Consider the following 24,293-nt stretch of genomic DNA (forward strand, 5'->3'; position numbering starts at 1 on the left):
GGGGACTGCCCGCGGTGGGCTGGGGATCCCCACCCTGCTGCCTTCCCCTCAGGCCTATGCAGCCCAGCCGGTGGGACCCCAGACCCCAGGACCTGGGGGCAGGGCAGAGCGGGGCTGGGAAGCTCCTTGCCACTGGGAGCCCTGCACTGTCCTGGTGAGGTGCCCTCTGCCCACCCAGCAGCAGCAGGGGCAGCAGCATGAAGTTGTGCCCCTCACTGCTGCCCGGTGGGCAGGGGCATCTTGCCATGGCAGTGTGCAGCTGCCAGCAGTTGCAAGGAGCTTTCCTGCCTGGCCCCGCTCTGCCCTCCCGCGCTGGGTCCCACCTGCTGCGCTGCAGAGGCTCTGGGGAGAGGGCAGCAGGATAGGAAGCCTGAGCCTGCAGCCCACATCTGCCCCTGCCCCATGCCCTAATCTGGGGGGCACGTGGTCCCACTGCCCCCTCCAGGAGTGCATGCAGCGGCAGGGAGCCAGCCTCCACCCCGATGAGCCGCCCGTGGCCCCGTCCTGCTCCTCGCCAGGGCTCTGCCTCAGTCTCCCCTCCTCCCCCTGCCAGACTTACCTGCAAGAGCTGCTCTCCAGCCTGCCTGACAGCCATGTGCGTGTGTGAGTGTGCACATGCACGTGGCCACCCTCCTCCCGCTCCCCCCGGCCCCTTGCAGGCTGGAAATCTGCCAGCCTGCCGACAGCTCTGCAAACATGGAAAATCCATGGGTTTCTCCGTTAAAATGTAAAATTCGCGTTTTTCTCAAATAAAAGGGAAAAGCTTCAGTTTTTTTTCTGGTTTTCCATGGGAAATAGAAAACCCAGATCCCTGCTAATCAGAGAAGCCACACTCTCTCTGAGATCCTTTGCAGACTTTCAATGCTGTACACCTGCCAGCTGCTGGCCTGGGGACCAAAAGATTTGGTTTGAACCACAGAAGTACTAGTTGCAGGCCAGCTTAATCACAGCACCCACAGGGTGCCGCCTCCTTCTACAGTGATGCACTGCCCCCAAGCCCTGCAGTGGCCTGAGCTGCAATGCAACATCCTAACATGATGGTGCATTTTCCCACCATGCTGCATCCAGCTGGGAAAGCAGAATGTCACCACCCGACTGTGTGTCACACATGCAAAATACCTGCCGTGTATCAGGGGAGTGCCTGGGCCTGTTCTTCGGGAGGTCCAAAGATGGCAGTGCCCATAGCTACCCCCTCTAGGCTGCAATGAATGACTGCGGTGCCCCAACGCAGTGGCAAGCAGTTCACAGTGTGTGGTGACAAACCAGCTGCTCCTTGCTAATGGAAGCATCATAGGGAGGGTGGGGAGTGAAAAACAATGGGCCGGGGGGCAGACAGGATGCAGGGGGGATACTATGATGATGGTTTTGGCCTAAGAGGTTTTACAGACATGGCAGGGAAGATACCTTTCTCCTTGACCTTGAATGACTTGGTGTAACTAGAACAGGGGCGGGCAATTCTTTTGGCTGGAAGGCCACTTAATGAGTTTTGGTGAGCTGTGGCAGGCTGTAAGAGTAGCCCTGCCCCCTGTTCACCACCTTGGGGCCAGAAGTCCCATCCCCTAACTCCTGACCTTTGCCACAAAAGTCCCTCCCCTTGCCCCCAAAAGTACTCCTGTGGGAGTGGGGGGGTACCACCACCTTGAAGCTGTGGCGGCCGAGCGCTGCTGCTGGGCTGTGGCCAAGAGCCCAGAACGTCAGGTGGGTACTTCGACAGGTGGAGTGGAATTAGGCACAGATGCGTATTGGTTGCAAATAGATTGTTACTTACGCCGCTGATGTGTGCAGCGCAGGAAGAAAACTGGCTTAAGTTGCACTTACAAACGTAACGAGGGCCCCTTGGAACGAGACGAGACGTTTTATAGATGGCTTATCAAGCATGCAGGGGAGGGGGTACGTAGGGAAGGTCGGTGATGGGGAGTTGTTGGTGGGTGATCAGTCCGCCAAGTTTACTCCAGGGTGCGTCAGGAGTTCTCCAACTTGGGCGGAAACTGCTTTTACTTTTATATGGTTGGTAAGCCAATCGTAAGTTGCCAAGTAGGAATAATTTGTAACCGGCCAATGGGTGGTGCTCATTTGAACGATGCGGCCGTTGGACTTGGCGGGCTTTTCTACTGTGGCAGAATTTTTACTGTGCCAATTGTCATGACCCAAAGGTCTGATTTTTTTTGTGTGTGCTTCGGCACTAAGAATTATCCCCGTGGGTTTGCAACTTCATTGCACGGAGGAGTTCTGCTGCGCAGAGAACCCGCGTGCAGGGGAGTGTTCCCGCCACTTTGCAGCGATCTTTGCAGGGTGCATTTCCTTTGCAACACAGAAATGCACGGTGCAAAGAGTTCCCGCTCATCGTATGTAAATTCGTGCCCCGCAATTGGCTAGTTCTAAATTATTCACACGTGGCGGCTAGCGATTGGCCTGCTAGCCGTATAAGAGGCTTGAGCAGTTTCCGCCCAAGCCGAAGAGGACTCCGCATCCATCTCGTGGGGACTCTGGGTGTGCGCGGCAGGGTAATAGAAACCCTGTGTGTCGCTCAGAGGGGTTTGGCGGCCTGATCCACCGCCCGCCTCTTCCCGTCTTCGAACGGAGCCTACTATAAGACGTAACGATGAGTTTAATGCGCGCTTGTCCTGGACATCCGGAGTTTGTCGTGTTCTGTCTGCGTGGAGCCTTGCAACCTCCACGTGTGTTCGTGTTTTTTGTTGTAACCGCAACTCAAGCAAGTTCTCAGCCTACACCATGATCATCTCGGTGTAAGTAAAACAATCTTAAAATCAACTGTTACGTGTCTGTGCCTAATTCTAGCTCGGCGCCCGCCCTCTCTGACCCGGCCTGCCCGGGCTGCTGGCCACAGCCCGCGTGCAGAGCAACGAAAGCGACCCGGGGTCTGACCCGGCGCGCACACCAATCACGAGGGCTTAGGGATTTTCCACTGTGCCGTAGGCATTCAACTAATGGGTTCTGACATGCCCCCTTGCCGATGGCACAGTTGGAACTAATTTGCTCATAAGCCGGTTAGGCCGTCATCGTCTTGTTTGGGGGGTTCATACGGCAAGTGGGTATATACAAAAGCAGATAATGAAATGAACCTGTTCTTAATGTACTTCATAAAACAACAACCGACACAAACACAAATTCACATACTAATGAGAGGGAGTAACAGGGTGATAAGGGTGTTAAGAGGTTTAGAAACCACGAGGATGTATCCCAGGCAAACCAGGCAAAAGGTCAGATAACCACCCCTGTCCGATACCTGAGATTCTATTTGTATCGGCAGTGACTTTTCGAATCGCATCGATTTGGGCGTTCAGGGATAGTGAGATGTTTGGAATGCTAATACAGCACATGTCACGGGACAGATTGAGGTACTGGCATAAGCCTCCTTGTTGGAGAAGTATTGCACGGGATGGGTTTATAATGCCACGTGGACATATTGCAGAGTGTGGGTCTGTGTCGGTCGGTCTCTGGAACGGTGATCAGGAGGACTTGTAACACTTGTTCTTTTAGCTCTAGGGCTTTGATTCTGGGGATTCCCAGGAGGCTGATGTCCCCTAGCACTGCCTCTAGAGCGCGACGGTGACCTTGGATTATAAACTTAACTTTTGTTGTGACTGCAACAGTGTTGAGTCCTTGAACCTTAATTGTTTCTGTGGTTTTCTGGTGGGCGTTGTCGGAGTGATTACGTTGACTTGGGCTCCGGTGTCGAGGAGGAAGAGCACTTTTCGTTGGTTGCTTTGGTCAACGGGGTCGTAGACGGTAAGTTCGGTGTAGGGGTGGAGGTCGGTAGGGTCGGGTTTAGGCTGGCTGCCGGTGTGGCCAGCGGCCACTACTTGTTTTTTGGTTTGTCGTAGAATTTGAAACCTAACTCGGCCGCTAGGTGTCGTTGGCCCTCATCTCCCAGTATACGCAGTTGCTGTTTCGTGAGTTTGGAGTTGTTTAGGAGGAACCCGAACATGGCCCTCTCCTCGGGTGACTTTTGAGGGATTGGCCACGGTTCCCGCTGGGGATCGAACTTGTAGCGTCTCGGGTTTTGGGGCTCAATCGGATATGTGGAGGGTGAGTTCGTCGCATCAGTTGAGGCCTCTGTTGCTAACTTCACGAGGGCTTGCAGCCGTGGGAGTTGGCTCAAGAGGGTTCCGGCTGGCTGGCCTGCTAGTGGGTTGAGGAGGAGCCGGAGTGTTATGGCGTTCTCTCCCCCATAGACTTCTACGCAGGCCTCTATAGCTTCGAGGGTTGCCGGGACGGCTCCAGGGTTTCTTAAGTGGCGGTGGGCCCATCCCCCATTACGCTGGGCCTGTGTTAGTCCCAGTTGATGCACTCTTGGATTCTACGAGGCATACGAGACTCCAATTATGGCTAATAAAAGCTGTTCTGCAGTGGCCCTTTGTGGCCATCCGTCGTGCCAGGCATGAGGCTTGTGATCAACTTACCCTGCGACAAGGGCCGGGAGCGGGATATTCCAATGGACGTTGCCTATGACTACGTTTAAGTCAGTGACGTGTCCTCCGCTCCATGAGGCTTGGCGGGTTAAGAAGCAAGCCTCTTCTAGGTCTAACAGGTTGGACCCAAACTCTACTATGAGGCGGCCTAGCCATATGACTAGCGGTTCGCCGGGTTTTATTTTCGATTCTTTACACAGCTCTTGTAGTTCCGCTCGAGTGCGGGTGCGGTATGTGGTGGTAGTACGCGTCGCGCCCTGAGCGTCAGTCACTTGTTTAACCAGGGCGACGGGGTTAGCGGCTACTGTCAGGGTTGCCGGAGCCTCTGGTGGGAGGGCTGGGTATAAAGTTTTGCTCTTGTAGGGAGGCGGGAACATTGGAGGCGGGGCAGGCTCGGGGGGTGGGGCTGCAGCTGACGCCACTTCGGGAGGTGGGGCCGTGGGTGGTGGTGTGGCTGTCCATCCCTCTTGGGGAATTTTCGCGCGCTTCTCTTTTTTCCCGGCGGCATCTTGGGATGGCGGCGGCTCGGGGCTTTCTTTTACTGCTGCCCCTTTAGCTGCCTGGGCAGCTGTGAGCAGTTGGGCCTCTAAGTTTGCATTTTCCCGCAGTAGAGTTGTGACAGTGCGGAACATTATGTTTAGCATTTTTCCCTTATCCCACTTTGGGCCTGCCCACCGTGTTGTGATGTGGCCTTCCAATTCTAACCTTCCCCGGAGATCGGAGAGCAACTCGTGGCCCCTCGACCCGGGCACTAGGGCCAGAGGATTGAACCTGTCAACCGGTGTCGGTTCTCCGCCCTCCCGCACATATCGTATACAGCGGGCGTACCGCGCCTGTCGGTTTGACTCTGGCAAGGGATATGGTGCCTACTTCCTCTCGGGGCCTAAATAGGACTCGCTCGCTGCTCATCACGCACCCGAATGCCCCGGGGTCAAGATGTGCCTCCCACTCTCTCAAAACTCCCTCTTCCCCTTTCAGCAAAAGGTAGCCGCTGACGAGCCTTTCACCTGCTCCGCCCGCCTGGTGATAGGCAATGTGTGCCCATAGTTCATCAGCGTTCGTCACGCGGCGCCCCCCACTGCGTCAGGGGCAGTTTTTAACTAGTTCCGACTCCATCGCATCTTCCCCAGATCCTGTTCGTGACGCCATGTGGCAGCCGAGCGCTGCTGATGGGCTGTGGCCGAGAGCCCAGAACATCAGGTGGGTACTTCGACGGGTGGAGTGGAATTAGGCACAGACGCGTATTGGTTGCAAATAGATTGTTACTTACGCCGCTGATGCGTGCAGCGCAGGAAGAAAACTGGCTTAAGTTGCGGTTACAAACGTAACGAGGGCCCCTTGGAACGAGATGAGCTATGGGGAGAAGTGGACACGCCAGAGGGCAGGGAACAGCTGCAGGCAGACCTGGATAGGTTGGACAAGTGGGAAGAAAACAACAGGATGCAGTTCAACAAGGAGAAATGCAAAGTGCTACACCTAGGGAGGAAAAATGTCCAGCACACCTACAGCCTAGGGAATGACCTGCTTGGTGGCACAGAGGTGGAGAGGGATCTTGGAGTCCTAGTGGACTCCAAGATGAACATGAGTCGGCAGTGTGACGAAGCCATCAGAAAAGCCAATGGCACTTTATCGTGCATCAGCAGATGCATGACGAATAGGTCCAGGAAGGTGATACTTCCCCTCTATAGGGCGTTGGTCAGACCGCAGTTGGAGTACTGCGTGCAATTCTGGGCACCACACTTCAAGAAGGATGCGGATAACCTGGAGAGGGTCCAGAGAAGGGCAACTCGTATGGTCAAGGGCCTGCAGACCAAGCCCTACGAGGAGAGACTAGAGAAACTGGACCTTTTCAGCCTCTGCAAGAGAAGGTTGAGAGGCGACCTTGTGGCTGCCTTTAAGTTCATCACGGGGGCACAGAAGGGAATTGGTGAGTATTTATTCACCAAGGCGCCCCCGGGGGTTACAAGAAACAATGGCCACAAGCTAGCAGAGAGCAGATTTAGATTGGACATTAGGAAGAACTTCTTCACAGTTCGAGTGGCCAAGGTCTGGAACGGGCTCCCAAGGGAGGTGGTGCTCTCCCCTACCCTGGGGGTCTTCAAGAGGAGGTTAGATAGGCATCTAGCTGGGGTCATCTAGACCCAGCACTCTTTCCTGCTTATGCAGGGGGTCGGACTCGATGATCTATTGAGGTCCCTTCCGACCCTACATCTATGAATCTATGAATCTGTGAGATATTTTATAGACGGCTTATCAAGCATGCAGGGGAGGGGGTACGTCGGGAAGGTCGGTGACGGGGAGTCGTTGGTGGGTGATCAGTCCGCCAAGTTTACTCCAGGGTGCGTCCAGAGTTCTCCAACTTGGGCAGAAACTGCTTTTACTTTTATATGGTTGGTAAGCCAATCGTAAGTTGCCAAGTAGGAATAATTTGTAACCGGCCAATGGGTGGCGCTCATTTGAACAATGCGGCTGTTGGACTTGGCGGGCTTTTCTACTGTGGCAGAATTTTTCCTGTGCCAATCACGAGGGCTCGGGGATTTTCCACTGTGCCATAGGCATTCAATTAATGGGTTCTGACAGAAGCCATAAAAGAAAACAAATCATATACTAAAAAAAAAAAAATCAAACATTGACTATAACTGATTTTAATTTGATTAAAAAATATATTTTTGTCCTGATTTGTGTGCGTTTGCATAGTGTATCTAGAGGCGATTGCATAATAGTTCAAACAACACTCTTACTCTTGTACATTGCTTGGGGGGGGTGGTTGGGGAGTGGGTGTGTATGTGGTGGGGTGCAGTGGAAGTATAGTGGGTGGCATGTGGGGTATGTGATTGGGGTGGGGGCTGTGGGAGGAAGTGTGTGGGGTTATGGTGGGGGGTATGGGAGTGTATGTGTGGATGTTTGGGGGGGGGGGGGGGTTCTCGGAGTCCCGGGAATGTGCCAGTCCCTGGATCTGCATGTGGTGGCAGCGTGAGGTGCCAGCCCCATAACACACAGCTCCTACCCCAGTCCCCAGCTGCATGTGGAGGCAGTGTGGAGCCAACCCCACATGGCCCAGTAGTGCACAACTGAGTACACAGGGTCTCCAGCCAGGCAGAGACTTTTCGCCTCCAGCAGCCCCTAGCTCTGGGGGGAGGTGGTTGCTTAGCACTCAGAGCAGCACCTGCATGGAGCCTCCCGCTTGCAGAGGGGCAGCGAGGGCCAGGGCTTACAGATCCAACCCATGAGCCATGTTTTGCCTGCCCCCGAGGTAGAAGGTGAAGGCCTGTCCCTTGCACTGTGGGCAAGCTGAGTCCTGTGAGAGTCTATGAGTCTCAGCCCAGTGTCCTGAGTCCAGTGTGAGGATCTCAGCTACACAATTTATGGTGCTGGGGGATTGTGTTCTTGGGATTTCCCTCTTGCTTGCTCCTTCAGTCTTTTGGCTAGGGGCAAACAAGATTAGGGGGCATCTGAACTCCAAGGCCTCCATGCGTGGGGCTTGCAAGTAGGATGCGTGCTATGGATTTGGGAGTATCTGAAGCCCCATGCTGAAGAGTCTGGGAAGTAAGATACTTACCGGCAGTAGTACCACACAGGCTTGAACAATTCTCAGTTGATAGAAATCAGAACTGATTTGGCCTATTTAGCCCAAGACATGAAATGAAAAAAAAAAAAAAGTGGCAGCAGCATGCCAACACAGGGTTGGGAGCAAATGCTCCATGTTTTAGGCAGCAGGGAGAAGCCTGAAGATGACAGCAGGAAGTTCAAACCTCTTGTCTGGAGGGAACGCACCACCAACTTTATCTGCTTCTTTCCCTCTCTTGGTCCCACTACTAAAATAAAGGCGGGGTCGTTCCCACCTATGCTGAAAACCAATGATAGTTCTGTTTTCTAACCAATTTTCCAACCATATTGAGGGAACATGGGGTTGGACTGGGAAGCAAAAGTAGCACAGAGGCAGCTGTTATAGAGTAATGCCAGGAATGCTTTTCCTGCCACAGTGCATACCGATACCAAAATCAGACCCATGCATCTAAGCCGCAAGCTTTCCGAGCAGTAACACTCTCTCAGCTTAGGGGATTTCATATTATGTAAAATAGGCTGAGTGCTCTGTAAATAAGAGAGAAGTGGGAAGAAACATGCCCTTGCACCTGGCAGAGTTTAATACATGTGAAGACTGTAAAACTCAAGCTGAGCTGGGCCTACTCACAAAAGTTAAAATACATCCTCTTGCACTATACAATTGTCATCATTTTGAAAGTTTGTGGCTAGACCTTCTGAAAAGAAATAAGGAGGCATCACTTCCAGTTTACCTTACTATATTTATGATGAGTTTGAGCATGATCTTGTGTCCGGTATGTAACTGCATGAAATGTCTATCCTTAACTTATTAGTATAGTAAATATTTCTTTGCAATTAACTCATGTTTATATGCAGGAAAAGACACCCTCCATCTGGACTTTGATAGGTGTCTCCTCCTGATTTACTCCTGTTGTGCCTCAGTGGTTCCCTTGATCTTCCAAGGACAACTCCTCAACAACTGTGTTCTTCTTGGGTTTCATCAATTTCTTGGTAAGTTCCAACTCAGTAGAAATTAATAACAACCTCCTGTTACTGAGGAAGGTAATTCAATCAAAATTGGGACTTTCAGCTGATAACCAATAATGAACAGTTTGATTAACAGGATTTTCCTGTTAATTACTGCTTGGGATTCTCTCTCGAGTTACACAACTACAAGAGTACTTGGAAGATTATGAGCTAAAGGGTGTAAAAGAGCAATAAAACAGCTACCAGGGTGTGCTTCAAGAATGAGTAATCATTCCAACACGAACTGCTACTGCACCCAGTTGATCTTCTGGTGAAGGGATCCATGCCTTGAGAAGCTGACAAGACTGAGACCACCTCTTTGCCTGTATTGGTGAGATACTACTACTTTTACAACTAAATATATTGGATTTTGCTTCACTTTAGGCTCATTTAACAGCAAAGAGCTGTAGTAAATAAAGCTGGTCATTCATCAAATGAGATGTCAGGTCAATCTTCTTTATACCAGTCCTGAATCCCATTTCATGACTTAACAAACGGAATCTAGTTGCATTTAGGTTTGGGAACAAAATCCACACTATTCAACACCCTCAGTGAAAGGGGAAGGAGTCTTGGCTCCAGAGCTGTCTGAAGCCGTCCCAGAGCTGGGAACCCTGGTTTATATGTAGGATAAGACTCATTTCCTTCACACCCACCCTTCTGGGTCATTCTGATGTCACCCTTCCAGAGGGACCACCACCACCTTGTGACATTTCTCCTGCCTTGCAGTGACCAATGGGGACTGAAAGGGAAGGACCCATATCAGCAAGAGGCTGCACTTGAGCTACAGCACTGATCTCAGTCCTGGAATAAATGAAGAACAGAAGAAAAATCCTGATAAACTTCTGGCTGCCAAGGGTCTGCCCTGTGCTCTCACCTCTTCACACAAAGCAAGGTCTCCAGTGTTGCGAGGAAAAGGTCTTTATTCTGATTTTTATCAGTACAAGATAGCAACGAACCACACCAGTATCCCAGCACTGGGGAGAGGCTGGGGTGGGATGAAAGGGGGCCCACAGGCTGGGACAGCTCACCTGCTGCCAGGCTGCACTGGGGTCTGATTCAGATGGTATGTTTCTATTATTGCAGATACCTGATCTGAATTGGCTGATCAAACAGAGCCAGGCTTGGTCCACCTGCAGTCACGCTGGTATCAGCAGAATTCTGGCCACTGAGCTACTGCTACTAGCTGGCTTGGCTTGAGGCTCTGCATTAAAACTTTGCCATGGAACTGGAAAGGCTCCTGGGACAATAAATACACTTTATTGACAAAGCTTTCAGCCATGGCACAAATATGTACAACTCTCACTTCTGTGCTTTCTGGACCTGTCAGCGAGCTGGAAGTTGGACCCCAGTGGGCTGCAACTCTGAAGCACACCATCCTTCCTCAGAGATGCAGGCCATTCCAGGCAGCAGACCTGTTTAATTTCTCCACGTGCATCCAAGTATCTCTGTCCCAACAGCTTGGGTCCCGGGAGGTGTGCCCAGGGGCTGCTAGCAGGCACCTCAGTAAATGCCATATGTGGGCTCATCGCTATCCCGATACCTGTCTAGGTACCTCAGAGGCTGCAGGTGTGGAAACTTCTTCTGAGGAGGGTGATACACAGAGGGACGCACAAAATCAAACACCGGCTCCTTCATGTCTGTGAAGGGATGATGTTGCACGTTAGTCAGGAGAGAGTTTGGAGACCTAAACCACACAAGCTGTGGCCAGATCAAACTTCACACCATTTTAAAAAAAGAGAGGGAGAGCTACTGTTCAGGAACATGCATCAGCTGTTTTAATTTAACTGTTATGTCTGTCTGCTCCTATAGCGGGATAAAGAAACTAAACCACTTTATAATTTGAAACCTGAATGAAACAGGTTTAGCTCTTCTTAGAGCTGTCACATCTTCCCACTACTGCACTGAAGCATAACAGCAGTTTATACAGATCTAATTCTATATGGATATAACTGTTGCGTTTGTCTGCATTAATACCAACCCCATACACTTTTCCTCCATTTGGAAGGTACCACACATGCTGCAGGGCAGGGCTGACTGGTGCCTCCTGAGTTGGGGGGGGGGGGGGGGGGGGGGGGCAGGCAGCCAGGCCCTGCCCCACATGGCATGGCTTAGTGCCCCCCCCCCCAACACGCCACCGGCCTGCACGGCAAAAAAACTGCTTCAGGGCTGCATGGGGGAGGGAGGCGAGGCAACATTTTGGTTGGCCAGGCACTTTAGGGTGCCAAGCTTAGGGGGGGCACGTGCCCCCCCTACCAGTCACCTGTGCTGCAGGGTAGAACTTGAGATCAATGGCTGATCCAAGTCTTATGCAAGCCTTATTATGGCATGGTCTCCCAGACAAACCCACTATCTCCCACTGTTTTCTAATGCCTATTCTGAATGGGATACAAAGCACAGAAGAGATATGGCTACACTTTGGCTTTGCCATGGAAAGGAGGGCAACTGCTCTTAACCGCGTACCATAAATGTTTCCACGTCAGGATGGAGCCTGGTGATAGGTGGTTGCCTAGGAACTAGCTATAGCTATGGCCCCAAGGGTAGCAGTTGAGAACCAGCATTCTTATGCACTGAACGCTTGGATATGTCCATGCCTCCAAGAACCATCACAGAGAGCTCAAACAACCAGCACAGCAAGCAGCTTCCCTCCCCATGTCCTTCAAGAAAGCAACTTCCACCTGTATGCCCCATTTCATTTGACAGGGCCTCCTTCAGAGAGCATTAGCTAATTCTTGGCTGCTAGGAAGAGAGATCTGAAACCATGCACCACCCACTCCCGTCATCTTCCTTGCCCCAAGTTTCTCTGAGAATCTACAGCTAGGCCTAGCCCCATAAACACATTTGTACTACTTCTATCCTGGGTTAAGGGAAAGGACAGTACCCCAGACAGAAAACACACAGAATGCCACTTCTTACCAAGAAGCTGGCGAAAGACGTGAGTAACAGTGTCATCCCACTGGCACTGGAAAAACGCCAGCCCAGCTGGGGTCATGTCCTTCTCATGCTTCCTGTAGAAATCAAAGGTCTTGAAAGTTCTCATCTTGAGACTGTGGCTAGAATAAAAAGACACAAGAACAAATAGGATGCGACACTTCCCCACGCCCGATTGCCACAACTCCCTAACCATGGAGCTTCTGTAGACAGATGCAGAAGAGACACCTGGAGAAAACTACCTGGCAGTTGTCCAAATCACTTGGGCAGAGGTGGAAATGTGTCAGTTAAAGATACAATGTCAAAGTCACAAGGACTCCATGTAGGTACAAGCATCTTGTCACACAGGCTCCTTTACACAACAAAATGCATCGACTAAGAAAACTAAACGAGAGGGCAGTAATAGGGGCATGTTCCTTTTCAGACTAACTGTGCGTATAGTGGGCAGGAAGGGGACTTTGTTTTGTTACTGGAGGCAAAGGAGAGAAGGGAACAGTAAAACTGGTTATGCACACGGGGGGTCCCATGCATCCCTTGCACAAAGCAACCAAGTTGACCCAATGGCTATATCCCACTACTGCAGTGGCTCTCCACTTTCTTAAACTCAAGGCCCTCTTGTCAGACTCAAGGTCCCTCCATAACTTTTGTGAATGGATCGGCACCCCACTCCAAAACCTTATTCATTTATTATAGTGTTTACCTCTTTAAAGAGAAGCCAGGCCATGGGGGTGAGGGAGAGGTCAAGCAGGGAGCCTAAGCCTGTCCTTATCTTCTCACACTTCCTGTAACACCCTTCAGAGGCTCTCAAGGTGCCCTAATTGCATTATTGCGACAAGTCACCCCCTGTGGGTGAAATATCTTCAGCATGTAATGACTTTTTACTTGAAGGGGATCCTTTAAAAGAAATCAGCCATGCTTGTTTTGCTCAAAGAAGGGACACAGCTGGGAGGGAAGAGGGTGGGGGAAGGGCAGTTTCAGCATACCATGGTGTCGGTCGAACATCTTCGCTGAAATCTATCAAACGGTCCTGCTTGAAGAGGAGGAAGGTAAAACGGTGGTACCCTGTTCCCTTGGCAGGGAACGGAGGGAAGTAATGGCAAATCTCCTTCCCTGCCCCAACATCGTTGCCTGGAATGTTTGTCCTGTCAAGCAGAAAGCAGGTTTCGACCACGATCCAAATCATTCCTCCCTTGCTGACATCTCTGATCATGATCATGGCACTCAAACCTCCAAGGTGAGGATATGCAGCATGCCAGCCTCTTGCCCAGCATGTGTGCTGCTACAAGAGCTTGCTCTGGTCAGAAGTAGCAAATCAATCCCTGGATTCAAGATGAGAGCAACAATTCCTATATCTAATGCATCTCTGGCAGTGCAACTAAACATCAAAGCTCTCCTGGAAACTATTTCCTCCCCTCCCTGTCCACTCTCTCTCTCTAGGGTTCAAAAAGCTAGACTTTAGTCTCCAAAGCGTGTGTACAGCACAGAGATATTGGTTAGCAATACTTACACCAACCAGTGGATGTACTCAGAGGCAGTGTCTCGCAGGTGCCCATCTGCACAGAAAAAGAGGCATTTTAATAATAAGTACCCTGAGTTTGCCCACTGCCTTGTTGATATGCAGAAATTCCCTGCATTGGATAAGGGAAAGATGCCTCCAACCTTCAAAAAAATAACTCCCCCCTATAGCTCTCAGAGAAGAGCTCAAGACTGAGCCAGGAACTCCTCAGATCTTGGACCCTAAGGCTGACAATGACCCAAGCAGGAAACCTTGGGCAAATTGCTTTGCTGTGCCTCAGTTCCTCCATTTATAAGATAATGTTACTGATGAACCACTCACAGGAACTCCGTGGGAACTAGGCAGTGATAGTAATGGCACTTTGAAAATGGGAAGCTCTGCGTATGAGAAGCAGAGAGAAAGGATGGTGTGATGGTTCCAGTACAAGACTGGGAGACAGGAAACCAACACTCTTTTTCAGTTTCCTCTGCAAACCGTGATTGTGAAGATGTTCAGGATATTTTCTCCCAGAGTAAAAATGGCTGCTCCAGGAGAAAAATAACCTGGGAACAACCAGGTTTAAATCACTCTCAGGAGAGTCTCTCCTGGGAGAGTGTATGCTCTGGTTTCTCTCAGAAAAGAACATAGACCACCAGCACCACCCCTATCACGCCCCAAGAGAACCAGTGTGTCACTGCTGGACTCTGCTGCTCCAGCAGGAAACAGACCATGCCCCTTTCAGAATCTCCACATTGTGCTGCAGGCAGACCATGGGCATTGTGGGTCGGCCAATTAGGGCTACCCTATTCACTGCTGCCACCTATTGCCAGGTAGAGTAAGGGAGCCTGCAGAGCATGCCAAGATGTGTGCACAGGAGCCCTTCCTGGTTGCAGTGTCAGCAATGCAAACTCTCCACTCAAAGCCTCAGCATCTAAATGTCTGTACATGCAGCTCTGGGTAAGTTTTTCTATCAAGAGAACAAACCTGGGAGAATTCTCCCAGGTTATTTAAATGTGTTACACTAGGTAAGTTACCTTGCTACTCGCTTCCTCAACCATAACTTGGGTACAACGCCACCAGCTGTACAAGGCTCTTGCAAGGCTAACATCTTCCCTACATGTAGTAATGGCACATGTTGCATTTTACCAACATCAGTTAATCTAGTCTTCTGATTAAAGGCAGAAGTGCAGACAGCTGCTTGTTATTATTAGAGCCTCACTGCTTTCTTGTAAGAAAAATTTTGCAGTGTAGCACTTCTATCTAGTTTCTAGAGCAACTCTGCAAGTGTAGTAGAGCTCATAGCTTGAGGAACGTCTAACATGCTTCATTTCCTGGCCTCTGCCACCCCAGGGAACAACAGTTCCATAAATAAAAGAAGGTGGAAACGGCCCATACTTAACAGGGTTCTTAAAAGACTTGATACACACCCAGATTAGTTAGCAACAGTGTCCACAGGGTACCTTCATCTGCTTCATACATCACCTCAGGTGGCCTGTAAGCCTAAGCCAGCAATACAAAGAGACATTGTAATTAAGATTGGCAGGTAGCAGGTTCATTAAGACTACATATTTTCTTCAAAAATGGAACAATAGTTGCTGGGCCATGACCTGGACCACACCATTAAACCAGCCTGGACAACACCAAGCAGCTCTAGGCATGCCACAGAACAAGTCTCTCTCTTCAGGAAAGGCTTTTTTTTTTTTTTTAAAGAAAAGAAAACTCACTACTTACCAGTGAATTCACTGGAAAGCTCTGTTCAGATCTTAATTTAAATGCCTGTACAGTGTATGTTCTACCATAGGATTCTTTCCAGGAGCACATTTCTCCTGTAGTGCATGGCAATGCTATCAGCTCAATTAAAACCTGTGCATTTGTTTAATGCAAGTATTGTTCCCAGAGACCACTCACTGGTGAGATACCTCGGTGGGTGTCACCATGTTCCCATGATATACTGGTACAACATGCTCATCATCTTGGCTGTATTCTACTCGCAAGATAACTCTGGGTGCAAAGGTGGCTCCACTGAACAGATCCCGATAGATCCCATAATATTCTGCAACCCGTTGCTTGTGGAAGGGGCCGCTACGTTTCTCCCACTCAGCTCTGACTTCATCAAGTGGAATCTGCACTGAAATGGCAAAAAGAAGCAAGACATGTGGGACAGGCTAAGCCAGAGGTGGGCAATTATTTTGCCTGGAGGCCCGCTTAATGAGTTTTGGTGAGCAATAGAGGGCTGCAAAGGTAGCTCCATCCTTTGACCAGTGCCCTGCCCCTTGACCGGTACCCCACTCCCTGGTTGCCATCTTGGGGCCAAAAGTCCCACCCCTAACCCCTGACCTTTGCTACCGGAAGTTCCTCCCCTTACTCTCTAAAGTACTCCGGGGTGGGGGTGGAACCAGGGGGGGAAAAAAGTCACATACTAAAAATCAAACATTTACTATAACATATTTTCATTTCATTTGAAAAAAATACTTTTGTCCTGATTTACATGCATTTGTGTAGTGTATATAGAGACGATTGCATAATAGCTCAAAATAAAGTCTTACTTTTGTATATTGTGTGTGGGGGAGTGTGTGGTGTGTAAGCAGGGGGGTATGTGATGGGGTGCAAGTGGGGTGGGGTGGTATTGTGTGTGAGGGGGGGGAAAGGGAAGGCATGTGGGTATAGGGGAGAATGAATGTGAGAGCCCCCCCAGCGCATAGCCCCTGATACCAGTGGTGGCGGCAGCAGGCTCTCTCTGTGCTCTTGACTTTGGCAAGCTGGAGCCTCCTGGCAGTGTGCAGCTCTGGCCATTCTAGGTGCTGCATGTGGTGGCAGGGAGCAGGGCCAGGCCGGCCTGGCTTCATCACACATGGCTTCCCACATCTCATGTACAGCTCCCAGGACCCAGCCAGAGCTGTGAGCCATGGGGGTGGCTTGGTCCCACTCCCTGCTGCCACAGGCAGATCCTGGGACTCTACCAGGAAGCAGGAAGAAGAGCCAGCCTGGCTCCATTGTACAGGGCTCCCCACCACTTCCAGTGGAGTCCTGGGAGCTGCACATGGAGTTGGGAAAGCTGCTGACTCCATCACGTGGGGATTCCTCCTGGTGATGCACAAGCTCCGGGAGCTGTGCGGGCAGCTCTACGTGATGGAACTGGCCTGACCTGGGCTCTGTGCTCCCGCTGGGTGTGGGGGCCTCTGCTCCACGCTCCCACCCAGATGTGCCTTCCCCCTGCCTGCCACCGCTTCCCTACCTGCTGCCCAGAGTGCTGCAGGAGGGACAGGAGAAGCCACTGCAGGCCAGGAGAGCTGAACAGCCCCAGCAGCAGCCCTGCCCAGAAGCTATGCACTGGCCGGGGGCCTTCTAGCTGCCCCAGCAGCAGTGGGTGGGGCTCGGCCCCCTGCAGAGTGCAAAAGGAGCAGCCATGGGCTGGGCCGCATATGATTAACTAGCTGATTGCTCATCAAAAATGACTGGGGGGGTGGGGGGGAGGAGGAGTGGGCAGGTACAGAGCCCCATGCCCCCCCCCCCCCTTCCTTCCCAACTGCCACTTGGGGTCTGGTCCTACTCTCCCCCTCCCTGCCAGTGGTGAGGGGACAGGAGGAGCAGGCTTGGGACTGATGCAGGGGAGGACCGGACCCAAGGGTGGGCAGAAGCCGGGCCGCTGCGGCAGGGGGAGGAAAAGTAGCAGGCCCAAGCAGACCCAGTGGTGGTGAGGGGACAAGAGGAGTGGGCTTGGGGCCCACACGGTGGAGGAGTGGGCCTGGGCCCGAGGGGGGGGAGTGGGAGGCCTGCTCTTCCCCTCCCCCCACCGCTGCTGCATCAGGCGGGGACTGTTGCTCCCCAGCTCCACTGCAGCTGGCCAGCTTCTCCCCCTCATTCCTCTTGGCCCTGCAACTGGTGACAACAGAAGGGGGGAGGGGAGGGCCAAGGCCAGTGCTCGTGGCCTTGAACCCCGTGGCTTCACAACACCGCTCCCCCCTGTGCCACTAGCCACCACCTCCAAGGAGCAAAGTGGGGCGGGGGGGGAGACAGGAGGGGGGCCAAGGCCAGCTCCAGTGGCCTTGCCCCCCACTCCGCTCCATCCTGTGTCCCCGCCATCATGGCGGCGCTCCACTGTGCTGCCACCTCTTGTCTTAATGCTGTATTCACATTCTGATTGTCTGTTTCAGTCAGCCAATCAGAGCATGAATAAAGCATTATGGACAGACAGATTAAAGCTTTTATAATATTAGAATTGGTGGGCACCTGCCTGTGGGCTGGATAAAATTGCCTGGTGGGCCAGATTCAGCCCACGGGCTGTATTTTGCCTGCCCCTGGGCTAAGCCATGTCAGCTACGAAGGCAGAGGAAGCTGAGGCTGAATGAAGTTGGGGGGAGGAAGGAGGGGACATACATGTTCTGAGTCGGGTCGCTCTTTCCATATCCACATTCTGGCGGTTCTGTTTCATGATCTCTTTTCTCATCTTGAGTTCCTGGGACCGTGTTGGTCTATAGCAAGGCAGGCCAATGTTTATCTTTGCATCTTCATCTAGGAAGAAAATCACTTAGGTGAAAAACATCCTAGAATGGGGTTTATTTTATCTGTTCAGTAGCTTCCGGCAACCCCTAAGGGTCAAACCAAATGCGCCCAAGGGATAAGGTAAGTCGAGAGGTACTGACACAGGCCCTAAGCCTTTAGCAAATTCTACATAGTCAGAACCCGGTAGCCATGTGGAGCTGACAACAGGACAGGGACAATATTTTGTGCACGCTGTTTAATGTGTCCTCTGCTTGGTGAAAAACTCATGATACCAGTGTCATCAATGATGCTACTGTAGCACAAGCCTGCTCTAGGCCATCCTTTACAAGGGGATATCACACAAAGTCCTTTCTGTTGGTCTCTGGTGGAACATGACCCCCTGGAGGCTCTTCCAGAAAGCATGACAGTGATGGCTCCAGCATCATAGCTAACAGCCCTTTTCAATACAAAAGATTCTGTTGTCCAAGTTCATGAGGGAGCTGTGCACACTGGCAGCTCTCTGCCTATGTAGCCCTTCTGTAACCAACTGCTAACTCTGGAAAAGCTTGGGACACCCTTCTGTATAAGGTAAACAGACACCTCCAAACCCATTCAAGACCAAGTCCATCAGGATGATTCTTTCCACAGACACCCCATGTACACCCTACTCCTTCAGGACTGGACATTATTTGACATTCATCTAAACTCTCCCAGTTTAGACTAAATTTCTTGCAGCAGAAGCTGTATTTTTCCTTATGCTTATAAAATGCCAAACACACTTAAGGGGCTCAAACCATAAATAGTTTATAGCATGACCTTACAATGAGTATGCTAAGACACAGTCAGACACGCCTTTAACCCCATCAGTGTGAGATATAAAGAGATTCTCCACTTTTTGTGTATGTGGTAACAGATGAAAAACAGGAGTCAGTCAGCTTTTCTTTTGAAACATATTTTCTCTAAACTATTTTGGCAAGTTTGTGATGGGATTGGCTGAAGATGAGGAGACGTATTGCAGCCTAAGGAAAGCAAGCCTGAGTTTACAATGCTCGCAGATGCACATTTTTAGATGGGAAACACGGCCTGCTGTCTTACTTTGTTAACTGAAAGCCAAGACATAAGATGGGTGGCTCATTAGCCATTTTATTAATTGGAAGGTCTTCATCAGAAACTAAAGACCTGCAAAACTCAAGACATGGTGTTAGTGGTTAGGGCTGTGCGAAATTTTGGCCGTTTTGTTTCAGTCTGTTTCGGTGCCCAAAACACTGAATTCGAATTGAAACGGAACACTCAGAAACATCTCCAGAACGAAATGAGGCATCCACGATGTTTCGGAAAATTTTGGAGTTTCGGAGCCGGGCTTGCACGGAAACAGTTGTCGCACGGCAGAGCAGCAGTGTACTCGACTCCACAGGGAGCACAGATCTGCACCAGGGCCCAACAGTGTTGAGGCTGTGCAAGGCGAGCAGTGGTGGCAAGGAGACCCCCAGGGTGCATCTCTGCTCCCTGTGGAGCCGAGTCGTGTGGCAGGGCAGTGCTGGTTTCTGCCGTGTGACCTGGCTCTGCAGGGAGCAGAGATCTGGGGCAGCACAGGGCAGGCAGCAGTGGCAAGGAGACCCCCAGCACGGATCACTGCTCCCTGCGGAACCAAGTCACGCAGCAGGGACCAGCAGGCTTGCTCACCGCTCTGCGCTGCTTCCCTGCCCCGCGACCCGGCATAACAGGGATCAGAGATCTATGCAAGGTAGTGGTCCCTCCCCCTCCTTCCCGATAAGCCACTCACAGCCCCGTCCTGCCCCCTTGCTGGGGCCCCAAACCCTGCTTGGCTGGGTAGGGCTGCGCAAAGCTAGCTTGTAGCCTGTTTGAAACAGATTCGGTGGAAACGAAACAAGACACTGATCTGAAACACCAAAATGAATCACAGTCCTCCAAAACAGCCGAATCCGAAACTGAATCAAAACACAGCTGTTTTGTGTGGCCCTATTAGTGATGTTTTGAATCATTTTCCTTTTGCCCTACAGAATACCTTCCTTAATCTTCCCCCTCAGAGGTCTACTTATATCTGTGCCAATTTCTGCTGCAGCCAAGACCCCACTCTTCACAGAATCATTGAAAAGCAAGGTTAGTAGGGCTGTGCGAAGCTTCAGTCACCGATTCAGTTTGGAGGAGATTCGGCCTGATTCAGCAGCTGGATATCTGAATTGAATTAGGAGACCCATTAATCTCTCAAAATCAAATCAGAAGCCTTCAATTTGATTCAGAGAGATTCGACAATTTGGCCATAGACACAGCTTTATATGTTTTTTCTACATACTTCGAGGTACCAGGCGTGGCTCGTGAATGCCGAGGTGGTGGGGTGGATTCAGCATCCCACGGGAGCATGGGGGGGCGGGGTCCCCACATGCGCTCAGCAGTGGATCCCCCCCCCCCCAAGCAACTGGTACCTCTTGGGTCTGGGGGGCACCCAGGGTCCCCCCCATGGCCGATTATCGAGCCGGGGGGGGGGGGGAAGAGGGGGGTCTCTGCACGTTCGGCAGTGGACCTGGAAGCAGACCAGTAGTACTTCTGGTCCACTTCCAGATCTGCCACTGAGTGCGCAGGGGACCCCCCCCCCCAGTGGGATGCTCCAAATAGCCCATCATCTCAGCATTCACGAGTTGCGCCTAGTACCTTGAGGTACATAGGAAAAAAAAACCAAACAAACAAACAACACATAAAGCTGTGTCTATGGCCGAATCGCCAATTCTCCGAATCAGAATTGAATCAGGACAGTGATCCAAATCAAATCACTGTCCCCCAAACTGGGCCAAAACCGAATTGAATACTGCCTGCTTTGCACAGCCCTAAAGGTTAGCAGGGACTTCAGGAGGTCATTCTGTCTAGTCCAACCCATAGCTTTTGGCAGCTCCATACATCTCTAAACCATTCCAGACAAATGTCTGTCTAACTTGTACTTAAATTCCAAAGACAGAGGGTCACTACCGTCCTAGATTTATTCCAGAGCTTAACTACATTCATAGTTAGAAAGATCCTTCTAATATCTAACCTATATCTTCCTTATTGCAATTTAAGACCCTGATTTCTTGTCCTGCCCCTCCAGGGACACAGAGAACCATCCTCTTTATATTAATTGCTTTTGTAGGTAAAGACTACAGGAGTTTCCCCTCTGTCGTCTCTTTTCTAAACTAAATAACCCCAGTTCTTCCAAGTATTCCTCATAGGTCATGTTTTCTAGACTTCTAATAAGTTTCAGAGCTCTCCTCTGGACTCTTTCCAACTTGCCCACATCTTTCTTGGAAGTACAGTGCCTAAAACTGGACATACTACTCTTAAGTGAAGCTTCAGTGAAAGCATTTGGTCAACTCCTTATGGAAGAGTTTTGCTGTTACTTCCAGACTGACTGGCTTATCAACCACCTCCGTTCCATCGAGAATAAGTTACATAAACCTAACGCTCCAAACAAGTACCTTGCTCTGACGTTATGTACTTCTTGTATGTTCTCCACCAAGGCGTCTTCTTACTTTCTTTTTCAGCTGCTTTGAAATAGAGTGTGAAGCTTCGGTATTTCTCCAATATATCCAATTTGCTGACATCTATATCTTCGTTAGGCATTGGCCCGAGAGGGGCTGTCCTTCTACAGAGTGCAGCTGGAAACATGGGAGACTTTCATTGTATAAAAACAGTGACAAACCCATATCAAACAGACAAATTTAAGACTGTACAAAAAGTACCAAAAAGTATAAAGAAGGGTCTTGTGGCTAAAACAGGGGTTTGGATATTAAGACAGATGAACTGAATACCCCACAGTACAATGTTAAGAAGGACCAGTGGCTTAACCACTATTGCTGCAATTTCTCCCTCTTAAAGTTTTAATGATAACGGAGTTGTCGTTAAAAGAAGTGCGTGCTGCTTACCCAGTTAATCTTTGAGAAGCAAATTAGCATCCTTACAAGGAACTAGAGAAGAGCAAAATATTCGGTAGCAAAGTTTCAACAAATGCGACTCGGACACTTCCCACTCTACACTCCCAACACGCTGGACTCATGCTTCCACGCTGCGCTCATCATGGCGAGGTGTGAGCAAGCCTAGGAGTTATTTTGTCTTTTTTTTTTTTTTTTTAATTTTTCTCTCTTTCCGTGTGTTTCATGTTCCATGAAACACATGGAAAGTTCCACAGTTCCATGTGTGTACTTACTTAAATTGAAAGCATCACACTTAATCACAGAGAAGGCAGACCTCCAGAGGTCACGTAGTCCAACCCCCGCATGAGGCAGGATCATCCCTACCCCGACCACCCCATACAATCCTGATCTGGCAGGGAAATATCACGACCACCAAGGTGGCTTTCCTAGTCACAGGGGAAAACCACTCTCCTGGCAGGAGGTAGTGAGGTATCGCGTATTTAGTCTCCCACTTTCATTTCCAGTGGGAGGACGTTGGCTAGACGCCGTCTCTGTGGAAATGGGAGACTCGTCCCTAGCTTGGCACGGCCGAGGGCAGCCAAACCTCCGGCCTCGGGCCTGCACGTAGGACGCCGGCCAAAGGCTGCGGAAGCACCTGAAGCCGGGGCGGGGGTGGAGGACGCTTGCCGCCCGCCCCCCAACATCCGACAAGTCGCCCGTGTTTTCGGCTCTGCCCCAAAACGTGGCGGACCCCCGTCCAAAGTCTGTGCAAGATGTCAACCCTGACACGACACAGCCCAACACCCCGACCGGCTGCTGCTAAAGCAGGGGAACCGCGGCAGCCGCGGCCTGTGCCCGGCAGGATATAATCATACATCATATAATAATTATAATAGCGGTATGACAACGGATCCGCACAGGCGGGGTCTCGCGGCGACTCGCGGCCGCAGGGAACCCAGGCGCCCGGGAGCTCAACCCCCCGGGTAACTCTCGGCCTCAGGCCGCCCTCAGCGCCGCAGAGCCCGGGGCAGGCGCTCACCGGCGGTGCTGAACGCCCGCGCCCCGGCCCGCGCCGCCGCCAGCATGGGCGCCGCCATCTTGCCCCCGCTCGCGCCGCCCGAACCCTGGAGGACCCCTCCTAGGAGCGCGCCGCCATTTTGAGCGACGGGCCACAGGGCTGCCTACGCTACTGCCTGACTAGAAATATTAATATAGATGAGTGTGTACACACATTCCCCCCCCCCCCCCACAGAGACGAAGCTCTAGTGCACGGCGAGGGAAAGACGCCTCAAACCGCAGGCAGGGCGCGGCTAGTCACGTATTATTTTATCAAGGCAAATATTTTAGCCAGCTATAAAATGGGGCCCTGATAAGAGTAGGGGTCCAAGTCCCCAGCAGGGAGGGCCCTGGAGGGAGGTGTCCGCGGCGCTGCCTGCAGTGCCAGGTTCTGCCTCTAGGGGTGCTGCTCCTGCAGGATCCCACCGCAGTACAGCCACCCCCAGCAGTGGGAGCAGCCCTGGAGGGCTCTGCTCTGGGAGCCACCGCATCACCCGCGCTGCCAGAGCTGGGCTGGAGCCACCCGGAGAGCAGACAGGGCCTGGGGCAGGGGTGGCCAGCCTGCACCCTGGGGGTCATGAGTGGCACCAGGGGGGAGCAGAGAACAGAAAGCAGAGCAGAGATCATACTTTGAGAACGTGAAAAACTTTTGTTATACATGCACATATATAGACACATACATGTATGAAAAAGCCAAGTGTTTCACATTCCAAAAGCACAGACTTCAGGAACAATACCAAAAAATCATGAGAGTTGGCAACATTAGCGCGCAGGGAAGAAAGCAGAGCAGCTGCAGATGGGGCAGGGAGCAGAAAGCAGAGCAGCAGTTCGGGCTGGGGAGTGGATGAAAATGGCACGTGGGGGAGAGTGTGGGACTCATTCACTAGCCCCCACGGGCCTTAGGGAAGGACAAGGGCCCCAGTCGGGGCTACAGCAGAACCTGGGGTCGCCCAAAGGGCCCGAGGGAAGCTGGGAGCTGCTCGTTTCCATGCTGCGGTGGGAGCTGTTGGGCTGCCGCACCAAGCGTATTCCCCACGGGGTTCACTCGGCCATTCAGGCCCACTACTGAAGTGTGCTCAACCAAGACCTAACCAAACTAAGTGAATGGGCACGACAATGGCAGATGACATACAACGTGGAGAAATAACAAGTAAGGAGCACGGGAAGTGCTCACGTGCATCTCGTAGTGTTCCAGGTCAGCTTACGAATGGACGCTGGGCAATCACCACAGACAGATCAAGAAAGCATTAATGCGTGGCTTTGTCCAAGAAAGCCAACCCAATGTTAGGATACACAAAGAACAGAATGAAAGAAAACACAAGTACCTTTATGGCATTGCCAGGATGCTGTGTGCAGGACAGGTTGCTCTATCTCCAAAATGAGATGGCAAACATGGAAGCAGGCATAGAAATACAATTGGAAAGTTCA

At 51.3% G+C, this 24,293-nt stretch overlaps 1 protein-coding gene across 3 annotated transcripts; it reads right to left on the minus strand.

The window, feature by feature from the left end:
* Window positions 1-9,904: 9,904 nt before the first annotated feature.
* On the minus strand, window positions 9,905-24,293 carry MRPL38 (mitochondrial ribosomal protein L38). 3 transcript variants are annotated; one of them, XM_059732142.1, is made up of 9 exons: window positions 24,191-24,293; window positions 21,375-21,554; window positions 17,803-17,937; window positions 15,345-15,553; window positions 14,853-14,925; window positions 13,438-13,483; window positions 12,914-13,072; window positions 11,916-12,052; window positions 9,905-10,639 (listed from the first exon to the last, which is right to left on the minus strand). In XM_059732142.1, exons 2-9 carry the CDS (start codon window positions 21,517-21,519, stop codon window positions 10,503-10,505), a joined length of 1,041 nt encoding a protein of 346 aa, XP_059588125.1. In that variant the 5' UTR covers window positions 21,520-21,554; window positions 24,191-24,293; the 3' UTR covers window positions 9,905-10,502. The 3 variants fall into 3 exon arrangements, with proteins under 3 accessions (XP_059588125.1, XP_006269302.2, XP_019349903.1); XM_006269240.4 differs by lacking the exon at window positions 24,191-24,293 and adding an exon at window positions 22,849-22,954; XM_019494358.1 differs by lacking the exon at window positions 24,191-24,293 and adding an exon at window positions 22,103-22,202.

Source organism: Alligator mississippiensis, chromosome 8 (genome assembly GCF_030867095.1).
Source record: "Alligator mississippiensis isolate rAllMis1 chromosome 8, rAllMis1, whole genome shotgun sequence".
In the NCBI taxonomy this organism is placed as follows: Eukaryota; Metazoa; Chordata; order Crocodylia; family Alligatoridae; genus Alligator; species Alligator mississippiensis.

What these genes read in the sequence shown, in the direction of transcription:
- MRPL38 (XM_019494358.1), bottom strand. Translation starts at nt 22,187, where the DNA reads ATGATCCTGCCTCATGCGGGGGTTGGACTACGTGACCTCTGGAGGTCT. An exon ending in ACATGGTGACACCCACCGAG is followed by an intron (nt 14,926 to 15,344) that starts GTATCTCACCAG and finishes TTGCTGGCTTAG; the next exon opens with GCTTACAGGCCACCTGAGGT. An exon ending in CGTCTTTCGCCAGCTTCTTG is followed by an intron (nt 10,640 to 11,915) that starts GTAAGAAGTGGC and finishes ATCCCTTCACAG; the next exon opens with ACATGAAGGAGCCGGTGTTT.